Source organism: Vidua macroura, chromosome 9, assembly GCF_024509145.1.
Source record: "Vidua macroura isolate BioBank_ID:100142 chromosome 9, ASM2450914v1, whole genome shotgun sequence".
Lineage (NCBI taxonomy): Eukaryota > Metazoa > Chordata > Aves > Passeriformes > Viduidae > Vidua > Vidua macroura.
The window spans coordinates 8098796-8113187 of NC_071579.1; the positions used below are offsets into that span (position 1 = coordinate 8098796).

At 42.1% G+C, this 14392-nt stretch overlaps 1 protein-coding gene across 1 annotated transcript in view; it reads right to left on the minus strand.

Annotated features, from left to right (window-relative positions):
* The window catches only part of HMCN1 (hemicentin 1), a 166716-nt gene that overhangs the window by 114064 nt on the left and 38260 nt on the right, over positions 1-14392 (minus strand). The window contains exons 5-10 of the mRNA XM_053985174.1: positions 9353-9524; positions 8084-8190; positions 4964-5084; positions 4211-4474; positions 3810-3954; positions 182-303 (exon numbers count right to left, since the gene is read on the minus strand). Coding sequence (XP_053841149.1) covers positions 182-303; positions 3810-3954; positions 4211-4474; positions 4964-5084; positions 8084-8190; positions 9353-9524 — 931 coding nt within the window. The remainder of the gene's footprint in view (positions 1-181; positions 304-3809; positions 3955-4210; positions 4475-4963; positions 5085-8083; positions 8191-9352; positions 9525-14392) is intronic.

Here is a 14392-nt window from a genome sequence, read left to right on the forward strand (position 1 = left end):
AACTTTGATATTTAAAACAGGTTTGCTGAATAAACCTCAGCTCACCTGTGGACATGGGTGAGGAAAAAAACACAGTAATTAAAAATACACTTAAAACTGGGAATGTATTTTATTAGCCCCATGTGCTTTTCTTAAGTGTTTGAGCCCAAGTAATGCACCCCAGAAGGACGCTGGGACGCACCTGACACATCGAGGAACGTCTGCGCGCGTCCTGTCCCCGCAGTGCTGGTGGCCACGCACTCGTAAAAGCCCTCGTCGGACACAGACACCTGGGCAATGTCCCAGCTCATGCTGGATGATTCCCTGCAGGAGAAAAGGGCACCCACTGAATCCCTCAAGGAACCAAGAGCTACACCAGCTTGGTTTCCTGACTGCAGACACAGGAGAGTTTCACAATCGTTAAGAGGCAAGACAGACCCTCTGATGAATCAAATTGGATGTCACTTTACGGATGATATTTTCTCCTAATATTTTGCAGAATGTCCCACTTGCACATCAAAAAATAAACCTTTAACAAGTCAGCAGCTGTCACACAACACCCAAAGGCAGTGTATCTGCTGTCATTCCCTCAGCTGCTTGTGCTCTGTTGTATATATCACCTGAGAAGACACATTCCTTGATGCCAGCAAGTTTCTGTGCAGAGCCAGTGTGTGGTACCAAACCCACAACACTTACCAACAAAGGCAACAAGGTCTCATCCTCCCAGCTGAGCTTCCCAAACTCACAGGTACAGCAATCCAGAGAACCACTGCAGGTTTTCTCTAGATCCCAGCAAGGCCAAGGCTGCTGGGCAGTAACACCATGTTGGTATCACACACAATGTGAAAGCAAGAAGGGAAGAAAATCGTAGCTATGTAGGCTGCTTACATGTGCTTCAAAACAAACGTTCTCAGTTTCTCATGATACAAAACCACATTTTATAAACTTCTGGTGCTACAGACACACAGAGGACAACATAAATGAGCAAACCAGTGGTTCTGCAGTATCCCAATGCTCCCCATGGCCTGTTGCTATGGCACATAAACAAAACTGATAAGCACCAAAATATCTGTGAGAGCTTTGGCCAGTCATTGCCACATTACAGGAAAACACTACATTAATGACCCCTTTGTTTGTCTGAATAGATTGATTTATCAGCCTTTAAAGGATACAGAAGGAACAAGAGACTTGGAATCTGCATGGAAGTTCCATGCTGTAGCACCATGAGACAGACAATCCAACCACACCACAAATGAAAACAGTGTATGGTGACCTTAAATGGCTTTCTACTTGTTCCCTCTTACTTCATACTTACTCTAGATAACCTAATATATCATACTTCAAATCTATGACATTTCCCAGTGCAATGCTGGCAAATGGACATGGCAGCAACTGCCAGCACTAAAGAATAAGGTGGTGTTTCTTCCAAATAACGAGTGAGAAACTCCTTTATTTCATGGAAAGTATGTTAAAAGTGAGGTTAGGCAATCCTGTTGTACTTCCTTCCTGACTTGTGCTACATGCCAGATGTCGAACGTGGAAGCCTTGAGGACAGAAGCACAAAGGGAAATGTGCCCAGGGGCATGGAACAGCTTGGCAAAACAAAGACCTGTGGTGGACTATTAAAGAAAAATTTAGAAATCAAATCAACACCAGCAGCAAGGACTAACACACAGCTCAGGGCATCTGCTCCCATGGGCACTGGGTGAGGAGCTGTAACTGCACACGAATCACAGCACATGACATGGGATAATTAAGCACCTTCCAGCACCAATGTTATCTACCAAATTAATTTTACTGTACATGCAATCTGCTGATTGGGCTGTTTGTCTGGGCAGCTGGGCAACTACAAACACTCAAACTCCACAGCCCAGATGATCCCCTGGTTCTCAGTCATGCAGAGAGCATGGTGGTGCTTGGGTTGTATCAGACCTCATCTCCTGGACACCCCCACTGCACTGCTCCAGACCCAGCTGGGAGCTCACCAGCAGAAGGCTACAGCTCACAGGCAGAAATGAAACCTAGAATTTCATTTCCTAGCACATGGTTTGGAGGGATATATTCTGCACAGTCTACTAGACTTGAATAGCAACGACAAATAGCAGCTGATTATCAGTGAATTTTTAAATTATCATGATTGTTGTTTTGATTAACTACATGAATTGCCTTTCTTGTCAGAATTTAATGTCTTATTTTTTGCTGTTTCTAATCTCTGCAGGATTGGTGGGATCTGCTAATTATAATACATATAATGTATAGACATTTTATTGCTCAGTTCCCACTGCCCACTGGAATGAGGTTCTCAACTACTGCTCTTAACCTCCTTTATCAGGCTGGTAAAAAAATGCTCTGGGATATAAAGCAAAACCCAAATTTTCTTACTACACTACCACAGGATGTAGAAAGACAAAGCTGTCACAATTTGACAAAAATTTCTTCTTCCTAACATATATTATTCATTTAAAGTTAGGAATTATTACTGCAGCTGATAGTACCTCTAGAACCAAAGTAAAAAAAAAAAATTCAAATTTCAAAGTCTGTTCTCCTCATGAGCCCTGAACCTGTAGTAATCCTAAGGGTATTTCCACATAGACAACTGTCACAATAGAAATATGATATTCAACTCGTAAACCATTTAGGTTTTGAAATAAATATTAGAACAGCTGAGTAAAGACATCTCAACACCAAAACAAAACTCATTCAATGCGGAGGAATATACTGCAGTTCAAATCTGCGCTGAACTACTAAGCTGGACAAACCCTGCCTGGAACTTCACTACAAATAAGGGGCAAACAAGCCAAGCTGAATTAGATCCTACTTAACTGTGACCAACAATATTTGGCTTGAGATATGTTTTGTTAAATTAACTTGGATGATGTGTTCATTCATCCGCTCCGTAACAGAAGAAAGAAAATCGCAGCCCAACCAGCAGTGCCGGATGTGCGAAGAACAAGGAGAAGCGTGGGGTTTGATACCTAAGGAATGGAAAACATTACACAGCAGCCCAAGTATGTGCTGTGCTGGGGTTCACTATGTGTCAGTGGCACCTCATTAAAACCCAAACTACACCAAGCTGCAGCATTTCCCACTGCCAGCAGTGCACAAGGGAGCTGCAGGATGTGTTGACTTGGTACGCTGTACCTGCTGGGGAATGCAGAATTTAGTCTTCAGTCTGCTCCTGAGGTGCTTTGGGCTGCACAGGAGGCTGCTGACACTGTTTGCTAGGGCACGCTTCCCTTTTGGTTTTAACAAACAGAATTAAAAGGGGTACTCTGTGAGTATTTTAACTAGTTAACCTTTTTTTAAATTATTATTCTCTCACCCTACAGACAAGGGCACACAATTATTTTTCTATAAATTTTGCTATTTTGAGAGATTTTCTGAAGATGAAGGTTTCTAGGGCAGGTCACAGGACATGCTTCTATGGCATCCGTGAAAGGCATTAAAAATCAAACAAATCAATGTATGCCCAGTCATCTATGTATCACTGGGGCCAGAGTGAGAAGTGTGTTTAATAAACAAAACTAGTTACCAATTTTACATAATGTTTAAAAATATAAATTAAAACCATTTGCCTTCTAGACTTTTAGACCCAGTTTATCATAACTTCAGAGCACACATTTGAGAGGAATTTAGGCCAGAACCTTATAAATCATATATATATATATATTATCAATATCTCCATAAAATACAGCTTCCCTGACAAAGAGCACCAAAATAATAGACTAGAAGTAGCAGGATGTAGACAGCACGTAGCAGTAAATAATAACAGAAATCATAAGCTATAAATAGGAAATGAAGCAGCATTGTGAAAAAAGGTCACTACTTACTTGAAGAACTGATCCACTCCCAGTTTTACTCCATTTTTAGTAAAACGCTGAGTAAAAGGTATAAGGCTGTCAACGTGGCAAGGAACAGAGCCTGGTTGTAAATAATATCCTGGAGTTTTCATGGGCATTGTAACTTTGGGGGCATCTGAAGAAAGAAAACATTCCCCAGAAAGTGTCTTAGCAGCTACTAACACACATCTTATCCTTTCTTTTATTAAAAGGAAACTCAATTTCTGATAAAGCTCCACTTAGTAGGTATTGACCATCATGAACTAGAGACAGAACTTTGGAAGGAAACAGCACAGAAAGTACTTGCATAAGTTATAAAAGCATACAAGACCTCAATTTCAACTGACTCAGATGAGAAAAATGAATAGTCAATTCAAGTTAAAGTCACTTACCAGGAATAATGCTAGAAAACAAAACACTTGAAACTCTCTGAAAAAGATAACCATCCTTGTCATAGCCCGTTATTTTAACAAAAAAAGCTTCATCTGGTGGAATGAAATCAGAAATATTCCACAGTCCATAGGGCTTTCTGTCAGGATAGTATTTCACAGGCAAGGTCTTAAGGAGTTCCCCTGTAATACTCAGAAGTTCCAGTCGGTCTACTCTAGCTGGAAGCAGGATCCCTGTGGTATTCAGCAGCATGAAGGTAGGAATCCCTAGAAAAACAGAAACACACTATTTTAAGTGCTAAAGAAAACAGATAATTAAAACTTGAAAGATTAAATTCCATCAGCATGGCTCACTACCCCATGAATGCACCATTCAGCTCCAACCCTTACCTTCCCTGAGTAGGGAAACACTAAATTGTGCTCAGCTGAGCTCTGCTTATTAGCCATGAGGAGACCCAGCTGGGGAGAGTTTAAATTACTGATTTCCAACAGGTGTTTCTGAAAAAAGCAGCTTCTTTATTAACTCCTCACCATGCCCCTAGGTCAAAGCCTTTTTCTGAAACTCCAAAAATAACAGAAACAGCACTGCAATTTTGAGGCATAGTTTAAAATATCTGTATTTATGTCACACAGATATGAAATCCCCTCCAGGAACCAACCCACAGCATCCCCACAGTTATCACAAAGCTCATCACAGAGCTGTACTTGACTTTGGGGGCCTGAAGCTATTTAGCATGGACTGAAGTGGAAACAAACCTTGCACTGGCCTGCTGGATGTTTTCTTGAAGTCCAAGGTGGGCTTCCTGGAGAAGCCAGCCCGGAAGTCGATGGTGCTGAGCCCCGTGATGCGCACAGAGTGCCTCCCGCTGCTCGAGGTCTGCAAAACAGCCAGCACGTGGAATCAGCACTGCAGGCACTGCACAGAGGTGAGCCAGCCACTGAGCTCAGGGGCTGACTCCAGCATGGCTAACAGCAGCACAGAGAGAGGAGCCTCATGGCTAAAGTGGCAAGGAAAAGCACCTTGAATGAAGCTTTGCTTTCATATCCACCCTACAACTGTGGTGTCAGCAAAGAGAGACAGTTTGTCTTGGAGGTAAATCACACCAACAAATCCACAACTCCTTGCCACGTGCTAGTGCCTGCAATGGCAGTGGTCTGGGAGTTAGGACCTGACCATTTCAAATCTGTGCATTAACGGTGCTTCACTTCCCCAGCCAAGGGGAAACAGAGGGTGCACAGGTACCTCTCCCCTCTGGTCTGTACCCTTGTACCCTCACCTTGTCATTCTGCTTCAACCAGCAAAAAACAAATCAGAACAACCCCCACCTATCCATCACCCTTGAACAGCCTGAGCTTCATGTTCTGGAGACTACAACTGCTTTGATGCACACCTTTCATCTTAAAGAAGACAAATCAAAATAATTATATGTTACTTCCTATGATTCTATGCAGAGAAAAAAAGGTCAACTGCAACTTGCCAAAGGTGCACAGGAACCCATGGCTTTTCCTCCTGGCCTACTTCTACACCTTTCAGGTGTCTGGAAGCTTCCACTGAGCTTTCCCTGGAGTTTTACCCAATCCATTCTCAAATTCCTGCAACTCTCTGGGAGAGGTTACTCCAGACTAACCCCCCCTGCAATCACTGCATGTAAGTATCAAATTAAACAGTTGTTTCTTCTAACTAACAGCCTTTGGACAGGCATTAGACACCATGACAAATCAATGTCTATCTGATTAAAACAACATATTTCCTTCTATTTAGTTAGCCTTTCACCTCAGAAATAGCACCACTAAAGCCTTTTTTATATAAGCCAGCTGTTAACAATATAAAGAAATATTTAATTGTGCCAAGCAACTCAAGGTATCAAGTGTTAATTGCTGGTTAAAATTTCACTAGATAAACTCAGTGAAAAAGTTCTGGTTTTATAGCTTGGTGCGTCTGTATAAGGAGTTTATGGTGTAAATAAAATTTTCACAAAGCTTAGGTCTTAAGTCTTAAAATCTTTTTGTAAATAAACCAAGCCAGTGACTAAAGCCGAGTAAACAATCCACAGAAAAATATACTGGGAAATAATTTCTCTCTATGAATTACTCAGACCTTTGGATATTTGCAAGTTTCAAGGCCACAATAACCTTATAAAATTTTACCATTTCCTAATAACAATAAACACATCTCTCTCACATCTCTCATGTCTAGGAGCTGGGGGTGTTTGGGCAAACACCAGGAATTAGTTTTATCACACAGGACTGCTTTCCAATTATTATCTTTAGGTCTCTTCTAATTATTTGTAGTTGAACATAGATTACAGGACTCTACATTAGTGTTTCCCCTCCCAGGCTGGACAAGTATAATCAAAAGAGAGAATACATATTTGTGAAAGATGCTTTCCTGTTTTGCAAACAACATCAAAAAATTGCCCAAAATACAGGTATCTACGAAGAAATACATGACCTGGCTTGCTCATAAAATTTAGATTTAAATATTTCAACTACATATTCAAGAGATTTTCTTCATTTCTTTTTCAACCCAGAATACATAAATTTGAATGTTTTATCCATGCTTTCCACAGAGCTGGAGACAGCATTATGTTGAGCTTAGGGGAAAAAAATCCAAAAAAACAAAAAAAAAAAAACCTCCCAAAAAACTCGCAGGCCCTGCGATGGCTTGGCAGGGCTGCTGTCCTGCAGCCAGGAGTGCATGCCACCAGTGGCAGCCTGGGCACAAGGGGACTGTTGGCTCTGCAGGTGTCCCACCCTGAGCCCAGGACTCCTCCCCAGCAGCCAGCACCTGGGTGCTGGCACACACCAGTGGCTCAGCTCACATCACACAGCCAGGAGCACACAGGGCTCTTCCTGCACTGTCCCTCTGGGCTGCAGGGCACTGGATATTTGCTGCATTGATCCCTCACCCTAGGAGCCTCCAAGAAGTGACAGAAGTGATTCCCAAGGCACTGACTTGTAGGAAAAGGTCTCAGGATCCAATGTGACTCATGTTACATGTGCAGTAGGACCCAAACCTTTTTCTTTTTCATTTTTAACAGCCCATCTCTGTACTGGTTTTCAGCACTTCTGGTCATAGAATCATGGAATTGGAAAGGAACTTAAAAAGTCACCCACTGCCATCCCCTGCCATGGACAGGGACACATTCCACTATCCCAGGCTGCTCCAAGCTCTGTCCAGCCTGGCCTTGGACACTTGCAGGTATCCAAGGGCAGCCACAGCTTCTCTGGGCACCCTGTGCCAGGGCCTGCCCACCCTCACAGGGAACAATTCCTTCCCAATAACCTATCCAGCTCTCCCCTCTGGCAGTTTAAAACCTTTCCCTCTTGTCCCATCACTATCTGCCCATATAAAAAGTCCCTGTCCCTCATTTGATAAGCCCCCAGTCCTAGACAGACATTCAAACAATTCTCCCCAGAGCTGCTGAGCTCAACATGCTTTTGTAGCTGCAGTTCTGCAGCAGGATCAGCAGCTTCCCCCAGGGCTGTGTGTGAATTGATGATCCTTTTCAAAGCACCTCTGTGCTTAGGGCAGGGACAATGCCCAGCAGGATCCATTCAGCACTGCCCATAAAGTGCCTCACCCGGGTGCCTTCCCCTCCAAAAATGACTATAGAGTATTTACACTGCTACAATAGAATAGTTCAGTCAGAAAGGATCTACACCAGTAGGATTGTTTCCACATCTATATGGGAAAGCTGGGATCATGCAGCTTTACATAAAGAGGTATACAACAGTATTAAATACAAGATCACAGGACATTTACTGTAACACAGACTCAGCTGTAAGTATCTATGATAAATAACATAGCAAATCATTATACAACCTCCTTATATGCTACAGGACAATCATACAGAAGTTCTGCAATAACTTTACCTTAATTGTCCATGTTCCAGGCTCTGGATCTTTGACATTTACTACCTTTGCAGAGTTGTGGATATTTAGCAATTCATTCAGACCTGATCCCTTACTGAGCTGCTTGCCTGAAAAAAACAGAAACAGGAAGTAAATACAGGATGGACTAAACACAGTATTGCTTTAAAAAATAGAGAGTAAATACAATATTGTTGGTTTGTACCAATGTATTTCTGATACTTGACTTACTCACTACTTAGCAGTCAATGACATTTACAACAGTCCACATTCCCTATAATTCTCTGGCAGAATACTGAAAATGTTCATTTATATCTGGGTGATTGTGTGCAGGAATTGGCTCTCTAGAGAGGGATTTTACTCCCTAAAGGCTGACCCTGAAGAATCACCAGCCCTAAAACTCATCTGGCTCTTTCACAGCACTAAAGGGAAAGAGGAATTGGAGACAGGGATGTCCCAGTGCCCATTTTCAAAACCTACTAGACATGCCTTGAGTAATTTCAGTGAAACCCTGTAGATTTAGATGCATGGAGCTGATCTATGAAAAAGGCCAAAAGGAGGTGGGATCACAGCTTCAGTAAAGCCTGACACTTGCACCCAGGACTGTGAGTTGTCATGGCTTGAACACAGAATTCGAGCAAATCTCTTTCCTGTGAACAAGAATGCCTCAGTGCAGGACAGACCAGACCACATTGCAGGGAACCCATCCTGAGCATAAAATATTTCCTAGCTACTCAAATTTAAGCTATGTTCTTAGGCAAAAGTCATTCTGAGTATACAAAATATGATCTGAATTTATTTCTGAAGTGCTGTTCCAAGTTCCTAAGGCATCAACATAATAATAAACAACAGATTTGTTCAAAATACCTTCAATTACAAATTAGCTCCAAATCGGTCATTGCATTCCCCACCACACACTGCTCAGCTGGAGATGGGCAGGGGAGGCAGGTTTGGCTCTGAATGTTCTCAGTTCAAAAAAGCTAAACCATGGTTGAACTTTCCTCACATAAAACCCAACCACTGTGTACCTTAAATGATGGTTCAGGGAATACAAAAACAGATGAAAGGCAAAAGTGTCCAGCAATCTGGAATGCAAGGACAAATAGTAACAAAGAAGATGGAGGTGAGATGAAGTGGACAGAATAAGGAAGTTTTCCAGTTTCCTCCAAGTGAAAAAAAAAAACATGGAATATTGGGAAAAAAATAAAATATCAGAAGGGATTTTTCCTTCTCTTTTTTCACTATCACAAAAGAAAGTATAAAGTATTTCACCTAGAGGATTATGAATCTCCATTGCTGGCGAAGGACCACTCAAGGACACTGTAACTTCCTTCAGACTGGGATCAAAAGGGATCTGCCAAGTATTTGCAGCCATGGACAGATGGTCTGTAGACAAGAGATGCACTTTGGAGGCTTGAACTGCTTCTTCAACCCATTTTAACACCTAGAACAGAAAAGAACAGTTGTTACTGTACTATCAGCAATACTGGCTGTTGAAATATTTTCTGCTGAAATGCCTGTCTTTACTGTCTTGTAGAGATTCCATATTGATTTATTTAAAAAAATGTGAATACTTAAAGGAAATGCAACTTTAATAGAAGACATTAGCAAAGCCATGGTCAGAATGGTGTTTAAAGGAGTACACAAGCACACCTGGATACATCTCTACACAACAACCACAGGTAAATTTTAAAAGGAATTAGGGACACAAACCTGTGGACATTTCTGCTCATCAATTATTGCATGAAGCAACAAGGAAAATTTTCTCATCCAGATGTACTGAGTAATTGCTATCTCTGGACTTCTCCAGGGTTTTTTTTCCCCTAAAATGCTTAATACAAATTACTGTTAGGCACAGCACAGAGGTGGGACTGGAGGGGAACACGTTTTGGAAAGTATGTTCCTGCAGGGCACGGAGGCTCCCACACAAAGGACAGTTCAGCAGCCCATGGGAGAGCCCACAGTGAAGGAAAGGAAAGGTGTGGGGAGGCAGAGCAGCCAAGAGAAACCCATATGTACTGACCACAATCCCATTCCTGATGGCACTTGGGAAGGGAGAAGGAATCAGGGGAGAAGTCGAGCTGGGCAAGTGGAGACAAAGGTGTTCCTACCTGTCTTTGCTTCCCACCGCCTGAAGCAATAGTTGAATATCTATTTTCATTGGCAACAAATTAATTTTCTTTAAGTCAGCTTTGTCTTGCCCTCAACAACAACCGGTGATTTCCCTGTCTTTATCTCAAGTCAGAAGCTTCCTCAACCCATTCCTCCTCTGCAAGAGGTGAGTGAGTGGCTGAGAGGGAACTTGACAACTAGCCAAGGGAAACCCACCACAACCAACCCAACCTCCCCAGAAACATACCTGGCTTGTCAAACTATATGATTTTGCATCACCTCTGTACATCACAGAGCTGCAGCATATTTTTTAAATCCTACTGAAGTAATATTGGGTTTGTGTAACAACGTGAATGTGACTCACAGTAATACTGAACCATGATTTTAAGCTGCAGTTGACCACGATGGCATTGAGAAACATCTTGTAATGGAAAGCCATCATTTGGTAATGTCAGTTCAAGACTTGGAAACCAGCAATAAACTAAGCTGATGTGTTACCCCTCAGTACTGGGAGTCTCCAGGGCAAGTCCTTCAACCTAGGACCCAGTTCAACACATTACCCAAAAGAACCTCATTCCCCTGATTTATTGTACATTACTTGCCTACTGTATCTTTTAAAAAATGGAAATATGTCATAGGTTTGTGTGTGAGATGACTCTGTGATAGAAACTAGATTCCAACATCCTATAAAAGTGTTCTTGTTCTCATATGTTACAGTATGAATGCCCAGCAACCTCTGTGCAAAGATGAAATAAGTTTAAATAAGTGAAAGGCATCATTGAAAACAAATTTTAAATGGTGGGGGCAGGTTTTCATCAATCATTGCCCCTCCACTCTTAGGAATGTCCCACCTGAGCTGTGCTGAGTGCTCCCAGCACAGGGTGAGACAGCGCTGACCAGGTGTCCCCTCGCCAAGGGTGCGCACGAGCGAGCTGCTTGGGCATGTTTGCAAAACAACATACCCAAAAAATCACAGTAAAACTGCCTGTGCTGCTCAAAGCCCTGCAGTAACACGGCCCAAGAGAGAACTGGGGTTTGTGCAACAGCTGGTGACACCAGCTAGGGAGCAACTTGTGTTTGCTTTAGACAAGCCTGGAACAGAATCACGAGGCTTCAAAAAGATCCAACTCATTTAAGTTCTTTTTTAGAAATTATACATCTGGGCCCAAAAATGCTTCCAAAGAAATTTCAGTGTTCTACTCCCAGTGAGATGAACACGACACTTTTTTGTATGAGGTATATGGAAAAGTTCCCATTTAATTCCAGGATCTCACTTCCACAGGTAAGTTTTTAAATGGATTGTAAAATTCAATGAACCCATAGGAACTTCAGTTTCTGAGAGTTTTTCAAGATCAAAACCGAAAATGGAAGGCAACAGAACAACCCAGCTGTCTGCAGTCTGGCAGCAGCTTGCTTGTGTAAGTTCAATAGGCAATTCTGGGAGATCCATTTCCCAACCCTGTCATTCCAAAGAGCTTTGCAATAATGCTGTAACACTGGTTTAGAAGTAGGTTTTTTCTCCTCTGGGACCTTTACAGAAAGCCCCCAAAAGAACAGCAGCTTTTGTTGTTCTGCCAAAATGTGACGTGATGAATATTATTAGAGGGGGAAGGGCAAATAGAGCAATGATTTATAACTTTTCCCCAGAAAATTTGCTCTTGCAACCTGCCCTGCTGTCAGGTCATTTCTTGGAATGCACACTGAAACCTGGAAAATCTGTGCAGCATGGCCTCTATTTCCATTTGTTTATTCTGGGACTCAAGAATATTTCTCAAGCAGTCAAAGCAACGGGATTTCAGGTTAACTATTTCATTGCTTAAGTAAATTTAGGTTCATACTTATACCCAAAGAGGAAAAATATTCTAATAATGTTTTTAAATGCATATCAAAAAATATAATTCAGACAGTGCATGAGAAAATACTACTGTAAAAATAAAACATTAATTATATATATAACATGTATGAAAACCACACAAATGAAAAGTTTTGGTGTTGGATCTCAAGCTGTTCAAAGTTAGGAACCACAAGAACTAAGCCTGTCTGCTTTCAACCGCCTTTCAAAAGCCCTTCTGCAGTTGCTTTATGACAAAAAGCCTTAGGTAGAGGATCATGGTTTATTTTTTCCAGACACTCCAAATTCCATAGAAAACAGAGAAAGACCAGCTGTAACTATTTGTTTTTCCTTTCTTTGTTTGGCATTCACTGTACATTATGTATCTTCAGAATAGAAGTATTCAGCTGCTTCTCCCATTAAACCATTCCTCATTTTTCTTTGAAAATTGATAATGCTTGTTTGGGACAAGGGAGAAGAAAAGGCAAGAAACAGAGGTATGCAAGAAACCTTCATTCTATACTGTAATTTTGAACTTTTGACTTTGTCACCTCCATTGTATCCTGGAAAAGCAGTGGAGGGGCCTTTTGCACCTTTAACTGAGTGAAACAAGATTTCAAATTGCTTCCTCTGCAGCATCATCCAAACACACACTGGTCATAAACAGCAGGGACCTGTTACAACAACCCCAGCTGTGTTGGTGTGACCCTTGCATTGCTGTCTCCTGAGAGGACTAAGAGCCAGCAGGAATGGGAGGTTCTCCAGTGGGTTTAGGGACCTCTATTTACAGCAGAGCACTCATGAGTGAACACCACCAGACCCCATTCCCTGTGGTCTTACAGATGATACCTTCCCCACAACAACAACCCCTTTTGCACCACCCCTTCTAAGTGTTCTGTCATCAGTCTTGTCTTTGGTCTCCCCTCAATCTCGTCTCATCCACAGCATCCCTTTCATTCACAGGCTTCTCATCCAACTTCAAACTCTCTTGTTTTTCCCATATAGGTTCATCCAGCTTTTAAGTCACTCAACAACACCCCCTTCTTCCATCAAAGTCAAAGCTGTACCGCCATGTCATTCTCAGTTCTCCTCCCATCAATGTTCTCTATATGGAAGATCCATTTCTACTTATTTTAAGAATCAGGAAGAAAGATGTATTTTTAGGCACTCTAAGGACAGGAATTTTTCCCTTCTTACAGAAGGGTTAGAAGTAAGAAAAATCAAATGCTTCAACACTAAAAGAAATGGAAAAAGACCAGGCACCAGCTCAGTCCTTGTGAACTCCCAGCTCTATCCACACTGATCAATCCAGTTCATCAGACACATGAATGACTCATATTTGCCACAAACAATCAAAACAACCTGGAGACATGACCTGAACTGCCAGTGACTAATAAATCCCCACTATTTTCCACAGCACCATATTCACACTCTCCTGATCATTACAGTTCAGCTCAACACCCCCTCTGGCATCAGTACAAACCTTTGGGCATCACAACCATTTACAGGAATTTCCTTACAGAAGGATAATTAGGTGTTGTGTAATGTAACTTCAAGTCAAAATTAGTACCTTTTGGAAACTGAACACAGTTATGAAAATAGAGAATCTGCTCTAACGGGGAATTTAACCCATGGCTAAGGAAATTTCTCAATGCTGTGAGAACAGAACCTGAGGGAAGGGCTGGAGCTGTGCCAGGGAGGGTGAGGCTGGAGATAGGAAAAGGTTCTTCCCCAGAGGGTGCTGGGCAGGCAATGGACAGGTTCTCCAGGGAATGGGCACGGCTCCAAGGCTGCCAGAGCTCCAGAAATGTTTGGACAATGCTCCCAGGGATGCACAGGCTGGGATTGTCGGGGTGTCTGTGCAGGGACAGGGGTTGGACTCAATTCTTGCAGATTCCAAAGATCCCCTCCAGCTCAGGATATTCTGTGATCCATTTAAATCCCAAGCAATTATTGCAAATTAAGCCCTGAGTCTACAAAAGCAACCAGAGAAATCTCACCTAAAGAAATGCTTTTCAAAACCAGGATTTCAATGCTTTGGTAAAGCACTTTGATAAAGGCTTTCCAAGACACTGGGGACAACATTTCAGAATATTACAATCCTATAATGGTTTGTGTTGGAAAGGACATTAAAGCCCACCTTGTCTCACTCCCCTGCTGTAGGCAGGGACACCTTCCAATAGGCCAGGTTTTTCAGAGCCCCAACATGGGCCTTGAACACTCCCAGGGATGGGGCCTTGATGCTCTAACTAGATAAATATTCTCATTTATCTAATGCACAGAAATCACAGTGAGGTTGCAAAAATAGTACCTTCATCCTGGACTCTTAGATGAGCTACCTTCAGCAGACAAGTGGAGATACATATGTA